General features: G+C 34.7%; 1 protein-coding gene across 1 annotated transcript in view; it reads left to right on the plus strand.

Moving 5' to 3' along the window:
• LOC150089465 (uncharacterized) overlaps positions 1-16572 on the plus strand; it is a 1372165-nt gene that overhangs the window by 385865 nt on the left and 969728 nt on the right. The window contains exon 17 of the mRNA XM_090389992.1: positions 10092-10145. Coding sequence (XP_090246118.1) covers positions 10092-10145 — 54 coding nt within the window. The remainder of the gene's footprint in view (positions 1-10091; positions 10146-16572) is intronic.

Genomic DNA, 16572 nt, shown 5'->3' on the forward strand with positions numbered 1-16572 from the left:
TTATGGCTAAGGGTTTGCTTACTTCCTTTGCTGCCTCCTTTAATATAACTGGATAGATCCCATCCACCCCAGGTGCCTTTCTTGTGTTTATCTTCAACAATTTCTCCTCCACTTTACTTTCAATTATTACAAGATTCTCTAGCTTACTGCCATATTTGAATACACCTCTGGCATTCCCCTCGCTGATTAACTCCTTATGTGTGAATGGCGATGCAAAATATTCATTTAGTTTGTTAGCTACCTGAGCAGGATCATCAACTATTGACCCATCGATATCAAGTGGACCAATCTGATTCATCCCCTTCCTTCTAGAGTTTATATAAATAAAGAACTCTTTGCTGTTTTTCTTTCCATCCCTTGCCAAAGATTTCTCGTAATCTGCCTTCGCCTGCCTAACCTCCTTTGTAACTTGGTTACAGATCAACTTGTATCTATCATAGGCTTCTGTGTCACGTGTTAATTTGTATGTATCCCATGCATTTTTATTCTCTGCCATATGTCTCATTAGTTCATCTGACATCCATTTAGGCCTAAACCTTGAACAATATTTCTTAGTTGGTATGTAAAGCCTAGTAGCTTCCAAGATAAGTTCTTTGAATGCTTCCTATTTTGAATTTGCTGTTGGTAACATCATTAGTTGGTCCCACTGTATAGAATTTAAATACTGTCTCAGTCCATCGTGGTCGCCTTTACGAAAGCAATAACCCATCCCTTTACCCCTAATGGTAATTACCTCTTTGAGTAAATCCCACTTCAGCACACTGTGATTACTGCCACCTAGTGGTTCATTTATCTGCAGATTCTTAATACATGAAGAATCACTACTGATAATCAAAAAATCAAGAGTATTACTCCGTCTAGTTGCCTCCCGAACATGCTGATGTAGAAAACAATCATCCAATAAATCCACAAAAGCCTTGCTAGTGTGTGAGTGACCGGCCCCCAAATTCCAGTCAGTATCTGGGAAATTAAAATTCCCCATTATAAGACTCTCTGATTTACTGGCCCACTCTATTTCCCTGTACAGTTTCTTATTATACTCATCAGAGTCATTAGGTCTATAGCACACTCCTACGCTCAATTTTGATCTCCCAATGCTTATGTCACACCAAACTGACTCGACACTGCAATGTCCAGCGATGTCGACTTACTTCACTTCCTTGGATTTTGTGTTTCTTAACTAATAGCATAACCCCTCCTCCCTTCCTATCCTGTTTATCCTTTCTGTAGACGTTGTACTCCCCAAATTCCAGGTCTGCATTCCTTATATCTGTGTGACACCACTTCTCTGATATCCCAACAATATCTGCCTTTGATGTCTTGAGCAATACCTCAAATTTATTTACTAAACTCCTAGCATTGGTGTACATGCAAGTCTACATGCACCTGTTTCTATTCTTAGCTACCCTAACACAACCCATGTGTTTACTTGTACCACAATGACTCCCAGCAGTCTCTGAAATATCCTGCTTCTTGTTTTCAGGGTTCTGCTCATTCCAATAGAAGCAGTGCAAGAATCTCTTTCACCTCTGCCAGTGGTTCCTTAATCTATTAGTCTTTGTCTCTCCCAAAGCTAGCAGTTTTCTGACCCACCTAACACTGCCTCGATAGCATCAGCAAATATTCTTGCACCCTTTCTATTTAAGTGTATCCCATCCCTGTAGAAGCAGTCTCTCCTGTTAACAAGTTTAGTCCAGGCTGAAAAAAATTCTGCCCCTTGAGCCTTGCACAATCTTATTTTATCTTTTTTAGTAACACTCCATCAGTAATTATTTGGGATTCTTATGGAACTCATAAGAAAGAAGAAATTTTAAAATATCTTTTTAAAAATTATGGCTCAAAAGCAGTAATAATTCCCGGAAAGACAATGCACTACACGCAGCCCCTAGATGTGCCATAAATTCCAGTTTCAAAGCTGCTATGAGAAAGGAATGGGATAATCGGGTAAGAGAAGAAACTGCTGAATTTACTCCAAAAGGATATAGAAAAAGACCATCTTACCAAAAGATTATTTAAATTGTTATTTCTTCCTGTAATACAATCCAATCAAAATCAATTCAAAGAGCATTTGAATGTTGCGACATTGCTGCAAATGGACAAGAAGTACCAGTGACCAATATATTAAATCAAAAATTGCAAATTATCCTTGAAAACAATCATGGACTTGAAATTGAATCTGATGATCTGTCTGCTAGTGATGGAAGTGATGAAAAATTAATGGCATTGGATGAAGACGAAAACAACAATTCTTCCACTACTAACTCGGATTGCTCTGATACAACAGGTTCTGAATGAAAATTACCAATATAAATAATTCTCTTCTTGCAATTATTATTTGTCTTATATATTTATATATTTTTAAGATAATAAGAATAATTTTTAATTTCATAATGTTCTATTGTTGCAATATTTAAAATAAAAATAACCTTTCATTAATCAAATAAATATTATTTCAAAATAAACCTGTTTCCGTTAAGAAGCCCTTGGGCTTCTATTTAGGGACAACACATGAGAACCTTCTTAATGGAAAAATCCTGTTCTCTCATTTTTCCTTTCTCATGCTTATGTCACACCAAACAGACTCAACATTGCATTTTCCACCAACACCAATTGGATGCACTTCCTTAGATTTTATGTGTTTCTTAACTAACAGCATAACCCCTCCTCTCTTCCTGTGGGCGCCTCCGTAGCCAGGTGGGAAGGAGCAGCAGTGCGTAGCACACGCTTCTTGATTAGACCGGGGTTCGAGCCCGTCACCACCAAATACGGAGGATGCGGAAAGGTCAGGGAATGACTACCGCATATTCCCGGAGCAATATGGCCTTAGTTGCTAATGCTCCTAAAAACCAAATAACAAACAAACTAACAAACTCTTCCTGTCTTGTCTATCCTTTCTATACACACTGTACTCCCCAAATTCCAATTCTGCACTGCTTATGTCTGTGTGACACCACGTCTCTGATATTCCAACTATATCTGCCTTTGATGTCTTGACTAGCACTTCAAGCTCATCGAATTTATTAACTATACTCCTAGCATTGGTTTACATGCAAGTATACATGCACCTGTTTCTACTCTTATTACCCTAAAACAGCTCATGTATTTACTTGTTCCACTATGACTCACAGCAGTCCTGGAAATCCCCATTGCCTTGTTTTCCAGGCTGCTTCTCAATTGTATATCAATAGGAGCAGTACAAGAATCACTTTCACCTCTGCTAGCGGCTACTGTTAATCTATTAGTCCGTGTAGCCCCCCGAGCTAGCAGTTTTCCGACCCACCTAACTCTGCCTTGATAGCATCAGGAAATATTCTTGCACCCTTTCTATTTAAGTGTATCCCATCCCTGTAGAAGCAGTCTCTCCTGTTAACAAACACAGACCAGGCTGAGAAAAATTCTATCCCACGAGCCTTGCACAATCTCTCCAGGGCCGAATTGATCGACAAGTCTCTCGTCATATACTCCCTCCTATTGTGTCTGGGCAGAATTGCAGTCACTTTCAAATTCAACCCTAACTCACAGCTTGTTTTCAGCATTGACTTGTACTTGTTAAGTAATTCCGCCGGTCTCCTACTCTTAATGTCATTAGTACCAACGTGTAGAACAATATCACTCTTTGTGCCCTTAATAAAGACATAATAAAGGCACCTGCGGTGGATGGGATCTATCCAATCATATCAAAAGTGGGAGCAAAGGACTTATGCAAACCTTTTGTCATAATTATGAGAGCATCCTTGGAATCAGGGATGGACTGGAGATGTATCTCCAGTTCGTAAAGGGGATCAAAGAGTGACATGAGTAATTGCAGACATGTTAGCTGAAAATCTGTTCCATGGAAAATGATGGAGTCACTGGTTAAAGAAGTAATGCAAGACCATCCGGACAGGAATGCAATTATAGTGCAGTCAAAGCATGCATTTTTTTTAAGGAGTGGTCTTGTCTAATCAGTCTGATAGTTTACTATGATGCAAGGAACTGCATGGAAAAAATAATTTTGATATCATATACTTGGATTTCAGGAAAGGTTTTTATAATTTTGCACCTAAAAGATTGCTATATAAATTGGAGCAATATTGCATTAAAGGCAGGTTGTTGCTATGGATAAAGGGATGGTTAAGTGGAAGAAGACAGAGTGATTATCAGTGGGCACTGCTCTTTGTTGACTCATGTCATCAGTGGAGTACCCAGGGTTCCGTTCTGGGCCCATTGTTGTTTTCATTATTTATTAATGATACTGATGAAGGTATCATTAAAATTGGGTCAACAAGCTGAGAAATGGCAGTTGAAGTTTAACCTTGACAAATGCAAGGTATTGCATATGAGTAGCAGTAATCCCAGAATAACTTATTAACTGTGTGGTGCTACACTCAGGGTAGTGGAAAATGTAAAAGACCTGTAGGTAATAGTGCAGTCAGATATGAAATTCTCTGAGCAGTTAGACATGCTGCCAGAACAGCTCATGGGCTTTTGTCATTGACAAAGTGATGTACAGAAACTTTTCTGTATCAGGGATAAGGGGATGATTATCCCTTTGTACAAGGCCATAGTTAGGCTGCATCTTGAGTGTTTTATATAGGTCTTGAGGCTTTAGGAAGGATGTAGATCTGCTGGAACAGGTGCATAGAAGGGTAACCAGATTGGTGAAAGGAACAAAAGGCTGCTCTTACCTAGAAAGGCTTTATTTCTGAAAATTGCAGCTTTAGGCACTTGCAGGGTGATCTAATTGAAGTGTTTTAACCCTTTGAATGAATTGAGTGAATGTAAATGGCATTCTTCGTCTTGCTGAGATTACATACATGAAGAGGGCATAAATTTACTATCCTTATTCATAAAGTTGAATAAGGATAGTTGTAGGATAGATGTGTGAAAGTTTGCCTTCAGCCAATGGGTGATTAATTGTAGGAACAGGCTTCCATCAGTTGTTGTGGAAGTGGATGAGTCGAAAAAATTCAAGGAAAGACTAGACAAATTCTTGAAGGGTATGGATGATGAAATTTTTTTTTTATGCACGCACGCAAGCGCGCGCGCGCGCGCGCACACACACACACACACACACACACACACACACACACACACACACACACACACACACACACACACACACACACACACACACACACAATCTGTGTAGCAATATACTGGTTATGCCACTTGTTATGGAGAGATCTGCACACAAATCACTTTGGAGATCAGGATTTTTAAGGGCCTTTTCAATTCAGACCATAAGTAGTTACTCAAAGGTAGAGGGAGAGCAGGGCTCCCATTACTTATTCATTATAATGTTTTTGTTGAATCATTTTGCAGAATGGTAAAATATGATTTCTTCATATTTTACAGTTCTGTGTTTCCAGTTTTCCCTGGTTACTGACTCATATTACAGCACACAGAAAGAATAATAGAAGTGTTACAAACAGTTAAATTTCTACACTGTAATTAGCTGTAGCCAGTTCCTTTGTATCTCTTTTTTGTTAAATTTTAAATTTCACCACTATAATCAGCTATATCCAGTTCCTTTATTATGTTGCAACTTTTTTTTTTTTTTTTTAATTTTATTCAGTTATCTGTTTTCATAGAACAGTGAACACAAGCATAGATTACACAATGCCCCATAGATTTGAACACCATAAAAGTAGAACCAGTTTTCATTAGTGATAAAGGCATATGCAGAGATTGTTATATTGTGCTAGGCTATCTTGATAATTTCACAAGAAAAGTAAAAATAAAATTATCGGAGTAGATCAAATTTGACAAGGTAATTATCTTGATTGTTAACATTACAGATTCACCTAATGGGTAGATTATATATATGTTGATCAAATATTATGGCCAGTGGCATGCTGTTGGGTATTACTGTTATGGTTTCATTTATATTATTATTATTAGCCATATTGTGCAAGGAAATCTGAGAATTATGCTGCACTAGCCAAAAAAAAAAAAAAAATTCTGAGTTACCTTGAGAGAGAGAGAGAAAGAAAGAAAGAAAAGTAGATGGGAATCACCAAGAAAAAGAAGTATGATGATATCCAGCTCAGGACCCACTGTATGCCAAGCCCATACTCACCACATGTGAGCCCCTGGCGAAATATTATTGAAATTAATAAAATATGCACAACAGATTCATGGAAATAAGATTGGTAATGTTAGAAATTCCTAGTTTGATTGAAAATAAGTTAAATTTTTTCATGTCATTGTAATGATGTTAATGAAATTACTATATTTATAGATTGAATTAAAGGTAATTATAGTTCTAAGGAGTGGGATACAGAGGAAATTACTCAAGTATATGAAAAAGAAAAGTAATAAAATGGGAAGCATTTGTGTATGAATTAATTATTTTGTGGTTGTTGTTGATTTTATAACTCACTGATATCTAAGGCCGTATTGCAGGCATTATTAGTGTGCGTTCACAGGCTGATTTGCACATTGTGTGAATTTTCTAGTTATAAATGCTGGACACAGTTTATATTTCCCTTTGTTACAAATGAAATATAATTGTGCCCAGATATTGTAATTTATGAGGGAGAATTCACCAATTCAGTATCATCAGAAAGGTAATTACTAATGGGGAGACTTGAATATCAGCATTGAAGATGGGGAAGCATGATCTGTTTTATATAATTTTACTATTGCTAAGCATAACATTTTTTACTAAGGTGATTGGTACTTTTCCTTGTATTGGAGGATATGCCACTCTATATGTTGAAATAATAATAAATTATAAAACTGGGAAGAAATGCATTTGCTAATAGCAATAACCAGATTATTGCTATTTAACCAGGAATTGATTTTAATAAGGATAATTTTCATAAATCATAAAAAAATTACACTCTATATTACTTTGTAGATAAAGATGACAAGCAGAGAAGCTCTTAAGTCAGCAATGCTTTTTTCCCCTCCTTTTACATAATTAAATAAAATTACATGATTAAATTCATAAACATAATTGACAAAATTATATAATTAAATTATATAAACATAATTAAACAAAATTAAAAAATTATATAAGTTAGTCTACCAATTATGGTGGGCCTAGATTTATGCAGTTTTAATTTATTCTGCATTTATGTCACAAGCAAATGCCACCCATATGATAATATTACTTATGGAAATTTAAAACAGCTCATGGCACACATCAGGAGGCAGATGACAACTGTTATGCTTCAGCACTAAATGCTTGTTTATTTTTGGCAGTTTTGATTTAATATTTCAAACTTAAAAATTTATTTAAAGCATTTTTATGTGTTTCATCCATACCGGCTTTTTTTTTTTTTTTTTTTTTTTTATAAAAGAAAGGTTATTGCTTACAGCCTTACACATATTCTTTTATATAGTTTTACTTTCTAGTCTGCACACAAAGAAACACATGTTACCGAAACAGCTAGGCATTCTGGATATGCTCCAGTACTAAAATGCCTATGTAATTTTGGAATTTTTGATTTCATATTTCATCCTTAAAAATGTCTGATAAAATAAAGTTTGCTGCTCAGTTGATCATGTTGAAAGAAATATAGCAGAAAGGCCATTATATTAGAAATAAAGAGAAAAGTTCTAACATTTCCTCTTTATTTCTAATATGATAGTCTTTCTGCTATATTTATGTACATTATTATTCTTTCTGCTATATTTATTTACATTATTATTCTTTCTGCTCTATTTCTTTACATTATTATGGAATATTGGAGTCTGGTTGTTGGATTGTGATTAAAACTGTCCAACAGGTTTTAAAGAAATGTATTTGATATGTGTTCCTTTAAATACTCAGTATTCAAATCTATAAAAGGTTGAAAATTGGGCCATTGATTAGAACTGAAATTCCCTATTATATTATTGTTTCTGTGGAAAATTTTAACTTGCACCACATTTTCTAAGAATAAATCCTACAATAAGTCTGGTACCGGAATAAACCTTGCATGGCATTCATTGTGACATAATCTTAAACTCTAATATGTTGTGTAAAAGATATCTATGTATCTATAAGATTACTAAATAGATAAAATGAAGTACACTAACTCACATAACTTTTGGCTATTTTTTTGGCCATAAGATTTGGTTAATTAATTTATTAACTTTTAATTATCTAAAAATTACTAAATTATTGTAATTCATTTATCTATTTAATAAGCATGAATTATATTAATCCCTTGCAGTACAAAATTATTATATAGCTGAACATAATTATTTGAATAATTATGTTCAGCTCTAAAAAAAAAAATTTCAAATATTATATATTTTTGCTTTGCATGAGTTGGTATATATAAAACTGTATGATAAGACATTTTTAATGTTAATTATTTTTATGATTTTAGTTTGTGCTATTTCTTGAACTTTTCAAAATCCACAATCCTGGTTTCAGGAATGTCTCATAGAACCAAACTGTTTCTTTTCTTCCACTTCTAATATTTCTGTTATTACATAGTGATAGTCTTTCTTCTTATTTGGGTTCTCATCTGTCATCACAAACTGAGGATAGTACATAGTCTCTCTCTCTCTCTGCATCTGAACTCAATAACCTTTTTCTAGAAAGAATGGACATGTTGTACTGACTTGAACCAGCAACTTATTTCAAAACTGCTTGTGGTGAAGGTTCTTTGGAGTTATCAATCAGCTTCATCATAATGAAACTATTCACAGGTGAGACACCCAAAATCCAGAAAAACAATTTTATCCACTTTTTAATCTTATCCAAATCTTATCTTCACCTTATCCAAAAATTCCTTCATAATATTTTCAATATTGTGAAGCAGCTTTTGGATGAGATGAAGTATAATCCTTGAGGTGAAAGTCAAGTCTGGCCAACATTTGAATGAAATTCTAAAAACCAATAGTAGTTTCATTTAATGTGATAGTTATTATTATTATTATTAGCCATATGGTGCAAGAAAGCCTGAGGCTTTTGCTGCACTAGCCACAAAAAAAATTGAGTTACTCCCTGAGAGAGAAAACAAGAGCCAGAAGTAGAAGGGAATCACCGACAAAGAGAAGAATGATGATATCCAGCTCAGGACCCTGGTGTGCCAAGCTGGATATCATTATTCTTCTCTTTCTTGGTGATTCCCTTTAACTTCTTCTTATAAAAAATATGCATTCAGATCAATAAAAATATTTTTTAATTTAGGTCTCTTACTTTGAATTCCTATTATTTTTCTTGTTGGGAAGATATGCAACATCCAAAAATAGCTCCAGAAATCTCTTTCTGCTAAATAGATTCTTGAAAAATGCAATTCATCTGTCCACTCTTCAGACAGGTGTTCCTTTATATAAATTTTTTCATTTAGTTCCATGTTACACAAAACATGCTTTTGGTTCATTCAGATTCTGATTCAGAAAATTTTAACGATTTCTCAATTTTTTCAATTGTTGGTGCCTTTTCTAAATAGTTCACTTACACAGATTATGATATGCTGTAGCTTCTAAATGAAGAAAAACAACTGTAGCTTGCTGTTACCAATTGAACATAAACATTCATCTAGTTTTTCACATTGCTTATATGAAGTATAGACTGCAGTATGGTAATTATGTCAGCACAGTGGGGAAAACAACACTACCTGTCACAGCAGCTGCAACATTGGATGGCCGACCGGGCTAGCTGGGTGGGTAAAGTGCCTGCCTGGCAACCCAAAGGTCGCGGGTTCGAATCCCGCCTCGGGCTTGGATCAAAGTACTGCAAAAACCCTGGGAGGTACATTATGGCCACAGAAGCCGATGCGCCAACAGCTACCAAAAAAAAAAAAAAAAAAAAAAAAACAACATTGGATGGGAATTGGAATTTTATGATGTTGCAGCCACCAAGAGATCAGACACCAAGAGATCAGTGTCTTCACTATTAAAAATAAATTAATAGATGTAGTAATACAAAATGCATAATTTTTGCTCAGAATAAATCCAGCTTCATAGCATTCTGTTTTCACTATATCTACATTGTAATTGATAACTGAGGTTAGAGGACTAAAATTTTAATGTATTAATTAAATATTAAAATACAATAATGCAATAATACATTAAAAACATTCAGTATTGAAGTTTGTGGTGCTGCTTATTTTTCTTGAAGAATTAAATGAAATTACCTCCTAATTCAGTCCTTCTATTTGCAGGGTCCACGAGGATTTCCTGGGCCTCGTGGCTTTCCTGGATTACCAGGACCACCAGTAAGTATACATAGCAATTCTTTTTAATTTTTATGTTATTTATAATATTGTAAACAACCTCTTAACATTTAAAAGTTAGTATTTTCTCTTCAGTTTCATTGAGTATTCCATGATATTTTTTATTATTAATTTTTTGGCGCCTCCATAGCTAGGTGAGAAGGAGCAACAGTGCGTAGCACATGCTTCTTGATTAGACCGGGGTTCGAGCCCGTCACCACCAAATACGGAGGATGCGGAAAGGTCAGGGAATGACCACTGCATATTCCCGGAGCAATGTGGCCTTAGTTGCTAATGCTCCTAAAAATCAAATAACAAACATGATTAATTTTGTATTAGTATTAATACCTAATGAACATATTTTTAAATTTACATAAATTAGTTACATAAACTAAAGTAAACCTGTAGTTCCACAAGATTGGAACTACAGGTTTACTTTAGTTTTCTGGTAGCTAATTGTTTTTTGGCTATGTTAAGATATGATTTGTAGTAATAATTTCTTAATCCTTCTAAATCTTTTAATATCGTATCCAATTAGGATATGAGCATCTTGTTAGTTTGAACACAAACTTGGGAGCCCAATTTGAAATTCTAATCCCATTTAAATGTATTACATTAACTGAATCATTCTAACAGCATATAATGGAAATTAATAAAATCAATGTGATGAAAAGGCATGTATAAGTGAGTTAAGTAGTATATATTTAATTTAGCAAGAATTCACTTAAATGAATTCTGCAGAGGGGCTTGTAACACGACATTCTTTCTTCTTGATGCACTTTAACAGAAAGTGTGCCAGTTAAATAAATATGATTATTTCAGAATCACTTATGACGAAACACTGTAAGTAGATACTTACACTTATTAGTAAATAAATAAAAAAAGTTCATACTCATGAAGTAAAACATGTAAAATGACTTCTCTGTGATATATAAGGTGTGATTAAAAAAGTTTGGAGACTGACTTTGTAGTGAGTTGTCACTTGTTGCAACATGTTTAGTGATGCATATAGATACACAAATCACATATAATTACAGTCAGTCTGAATTAGAATGCATTGAATAGAAGGTGTTTTTTGTGTTTTGTCACATTTTAAAATGAGCGATGTTACTGAGCAATGAATTTGCATCAAATTTTGTGTCATGTTAGTGAAAAGCATAACAGAAACCCAGAAATGTTAAAAATAGCTTTTGGAGAAGATGCTGTGTGTCATTCCAAGACTTTTCCATGGTTTGAAAATCTTAAGGAGGGCTGCTTGTTAAAGATGATCCTTGCTCTGGCTCCCATTCAGCTTCAAAAATCAATGATTTAGTTGCTGCTTTTTTTTTTTTTTTTTTTTTTTTGTTTAGATCAGGAGCATTAGTTTTAATACAAGTTTTGGGAGTGTGATGTATTTCAGCCAAGTTTGTGACTCACACACTCAGTGATGATCCCAGAGAGTGGTGCATTGACAAGCGAGTAGTAAGTTGAAGAGAGCAGATGGGGGGATTAACTGAAGGGGGATTAACAATAGGTGTCAGGTAGACAAAAGTTTTGTTTAAAAATTTAAATTTCTGTAATTTTTAAATGTTATTTCGGTAATTTTGTAAATTTTATTTCGGTAATTTTGTAAATTTTATTTCGGTAATTTTGTAAATTTTATTTCAGTAATTTTGTAAATTTTATTTCAGTAATTTTGGGAAATTGATTTTATAATATTTGTAAATTTAATCTCCTTAATTTTCTAAGGTATTTCTGCTAATTTAAATTTTTTCTGATAACTTCAGTAGCCTAATTTTAACTTCACTAGTGAATAAAATTTTGGCAACAGTTTAATTTCTGTAATACTTTGTTAATTTAAATTCTAAGGCTGAACAAGCAACATTTTCAGATCTGCTAAGTGGAACATTCTTTATTGTTTAAAAATTATTGTTTTTCTATAACTTCTTTTGATTTAAAAATTAGTAGTGTAGTTATTTTTGGTGATTTTCTGATTGAATCAGTAAAGCATTTAGAATTGCTTAAGAAACCACAGTAGACTTTTGCCGCTATTGTGTTATATTGAAATTTTACTGCCATTGTTATAGTACTAATTCACTGAGTGGTAGAGGATATTCAAGTGTTTTAATTCGTAAATAGGTAGATCGGAAGTTTGAATCACATAGGCTGGCATTAGATAAGTTTATTATATATTATAATTAAATTATAACTTACAAGCATAACGGTATAGCATAATACAATAAATGTAAACTTAGTAGTATAGAAGTATTATTGCTGATTAACCGGTGAATTAGAGTACTGTTATTATTTCATTTAACTTTTGATTTAAAATTAAAAGTGTAATTATTATTTCTGTGGCTAAGGTAAAGAAAGCCAATCCGAGAACCATGGGAAACTTATGGGACAAACTGGTTTGCCACTACTGCAGCTTCACGCTGCATGCCCGGTAAACAGGCAATGCATGTTATCGGTCTGGAGCAGAAGTCAAGAATGATATATTGATTGAGATGTAGGCGTGAATGCAACAAACAATAATATCATAGTGTTAAGCGACTGAGTGATGGTATGATACGTGTATATATATATATACAGCAGGCCCTCGTTATAACACGGTTCGCTTTATACTGATTTGCTATAATGTTCTTATATTATAACCCGTATCTGACTATAACTCTTTTAAAGATTTAAATGAGTTATAATGCTCTTTTAAAGATTGCATTTTTGGAATATTTAACGAAATCGTTTCATTTGATGCAGTCGATAGCTTTAAAATTAATAGCAAAGCAGCATTAAAACGTTTCCCACACAGACTTGAGAAATTTTCCCACACTCAGTGAAATTTTCTCGCATGCTAATTTAATTGCAGTACAATGACTTGTTACATAGTTCCGAGATCAACATTTTAAAAAATGAACAAGTATATTGCTTGTAATATTTGCGTTATATGCATTTATCCGGAGTCTAGTCATCACTCAGTGATGACTAGACTCCGGATTAGACATCATGCGTAACGGACAGTTTACTCAAACATTGTATCATAATTAATGCAACCAATGTGGTTACATTTTCAAATAGTTAATAATGGCGGATAATAATAATTAAAAAAAAAAAAAAAAAAACCAACATCTAGACACAGTACGAAGACTACAAATGTAAGAAAAAGACTGAACTTGAAAATTAAATTAGACGTCTTGAAGCGAGTCGATTCCGGTCAAAGACAAGTGGATGTGTGCCATAATTTAGGACTGGCAAGTTTAACTGTAAGAACAATTATAAAAAATAAAGAATTAATTTTAGCAGCGGGAAAGACAGCTGTTCCACTGCAAGCAACTAGGGCTAAGCCGGCTATTAGGATTGAAAAGGAGAGACTAACTAATTTTATTGAAGATAATATCCATTGCAGAATTCAGTTAAGTTAATATAAAAAAGAGAGAGAGAGAGAGAGAGAGAGAGAGAGAGAGATTAGCCTATATGATGATCTGAAGAAAACTCATCAAAAATAAAAAAAGTGGAACCATTTAAAACTAGTAAGGGCTGGTTGAATAGATTTAAAATCCAGGGAGAAGCCACAAGTGCAGATCAAGGAGCCGAAACTTTCAAAAAACAACTTGTTAAAATTATTGAAGAGGGGTATTATGTTTTAAACTTCTCAACAAGTTTTTAACATGGATGAAGCAGGACTTTTTTGGAAATGAATGCCTAAAAGAAGTTTCATATTGAAAGAAGAAAAAAACACGGCAGGTTTCAAAGTGGCGAAAGATCGGTTGACTTTATTGTTGGGTGGAAACACTGTGGGAGATCTAAAATTAAAATCCCTTTTAGTTTACCAGGAAGAGAACCAAAGTACAACCCAAAATCGACACATTTTTCATGATTAAATTCTTTAATTAAAATCAATTTAGATCAATTAAATTCATGATTTTAATTGGAATGAATTTTAAGTTTAATTTTGATACGTAAGTAGTTATCACATAATTATATATGTATGTAATGCAGAATATTTTATATGTACAAATATTTGAATATTAAATATTTTGACCAACATTTGTGCATCTTTTCACTACCGTTTATTATTGATTAGGAAATATCCTATGGTACCAACTGCAACTTACAAATACATATGTTACCTTATGGGAATGCGGCGATCACTTAGCGCTCTATTTTTTCCGGAAAGAATTATCAGTGTTAAGCGGGGGTCACCTGTATATAAAGAATCTTTCTTTATATGCTATTGCCATGATATTGCCAAATTGGATGTCTTTGTGTGTGTTTGATGTAAAGAGTTTGAGGATATTAGGTGTCAGTTGAACATTGTTATGGGCCTTTACCAGAGCATGAAGCCCAGGGTGGATCCCCGTGAAGAATTTAAATTGGTGGCCTATCAAGATCTCAGCTGTCCTCTTCAACACTTGAGCGTCAAGCAACACAGTGGCAACCTCCAGAGCAGAATGCTTGGTCCCACAGGAGCTAGTTGTTGTTGGTCGCTCTTTTGGCAGTGAAATGGGAAATATATTGTGCAAAAAGAATAAGTGGAATAGGACCAGGGTATGTCCACCAGGGGAAAAATGTAATGATGTTGTAGAGCTGATATCATCTTTTAAGGGCACTGAAGGTGATATTGTTGTACACATTGGAATAATGACATTAAGATTAAGAGATCTGCAGACTTACTTAACAAGTATAGGTCAAAGTTTAAAAAAAGTCAGGAATTAGGGTTAACTTTGAAAGTGTTGGCAATTCTGCCCAGACATGATAGGAGGGAGTACATGATGTGAGCTTTGTTGTCATTTTGTGCAAGGCTCATGGGGTAGAATTTTTCCCAGTGTAGTCTGTGCTTTATATTTAAGTGTATCCCATCTCTGTAGAAGCAGTCTCTCCTTAACAGGAGAGATTTCTTCAACTGCTTCTTCCCTAAGAGGACAGACTGCTTCTACAGGGATGGGATACACTTAAATAGAAAGTGTGCAAGATGCTGATGCTATCAAGGCAGTGTTAGGAACTGTCTTGATAGCATCAGTTAGGTCAGAAAACTGCTAACTGCTAGCTTGTGGGTGTGATTCTTGCATTGCTTCTATTGGAATGAACAGCAGTCTGGAAAGCAAGTGCTGGGGATTTCAAGGACTGCTGGGAGTCATCATGGAATAAACATGGATTGTGTTAGGATAACTAAGAGTAAGAACAGGTGCATATATACTTGCATTTACACCAATACTAGTAGCACTGTAAATAAATTTGATGAATTTGAAGTGCTGGTCAAGACATAAAATGCAGACATTGTTGAGATATCAGAGACACGGGTGTTACTCAGATATAAGGGATGCAGAATTTGAATTTGGGGAGTACAGTGTGTACAAAAAGGATGGACAGGATTGAGGGGGGGGTCATGCTCTCTTAGTTAAGAACATAAAATCTAAGGTGCATCCAGTTGATATGAATGGCCAGTGCAATGTTGAGCCAGTTTGGTGATATAAGCACTGGGAAAGCAAAAATGAGAGTAGGAGTGGGTTTTAGGCCTAAAGACTTGAATGAGTACAATGAACAGCTGTAAGAGAAAGAGTGAGCAAGGAAATCACAACGTCTTATAATGGGGGATTTTAAATTTCCAGATATTGAAGAGTACTTGTGGGCTGGTCACTCACAGACTTAGGAATTTATTTGTTTTTAATTTTTTTTATTATTTTTTTTATGTAAACCCCAAACACGAGAGGTATTAGAACCTATAGTACTTAGTACCGTGCTTGGGTTGGAGGTTGAGAAGACGAAAGAAGATATTTGTTGACATTGGATTTGAACTTCTGTAGGCTGTAATTTTCAGGAAATACGTATGAAGGAAGGTTGTTCCAGAAAACGGCAGTTGAATGAATAAACGAGGAAGATGAAAAGTTGGTTCTGTGAGTTTGAAGTTGGACAGTAAATGGATGTTGGCTGGTGGCGGCACGTGTTCAGACTGTTATGAAAGAGAGAGTGGGAATTATAGAAGACAATTCAAAAGAACAGTGCCCATGGAAGTATCTGTAGAAGAGGCATGCAGCAGAAACAGTACGTCTATGAGAGAGCGAGTGGAGAGACTCTGTTAGAGATGAATCATTAATCATTAATTAACTGCCCTCTTCTGAATGGAATCAAGAAACCTGAGAGAGGTTCCCCCAGATGTGGGAACAAGATTCCATGGCAGGGCGGATTTTTGATTTACACAGAGTGAGCAGCTGTTTGGAAGAAAAGTAACGCCGAGAGCAAAAGATAAAACCAAGTTTTTTAGATGCAGAGGAAGCAATATTTGTAATGTGCTTGTGCCAAGAGAGATTAGAAGTCAGGGTAATCCCCAAAAGAGATATATCATTTTGCCTAGAAATCGGAATGTCACTAAAGATAAGCATAGGAGCAGAAGAATCCTTTTTGCGAGATATAAGACAAGATTGAGTTTTAGAAGGGTTGAAATCAACTAAGTTGT

The sequence above is a fragment of the Mastigoproctus giganteus genome, chromosome 2 (genome assembly GCF_048544385.1).
Source record: "Mastigoproctus giganteus isolate SK-2022 chromosome 2, ASM4854438v1, whole genome shotgun sequence".
Lineage (NCBI taxonomy): Eukaryota > Metazoa > Arthropoda > Arachnida > Uropygi > Thelyphonidae > Mastigoproctus > Mastigoproctus giganteus.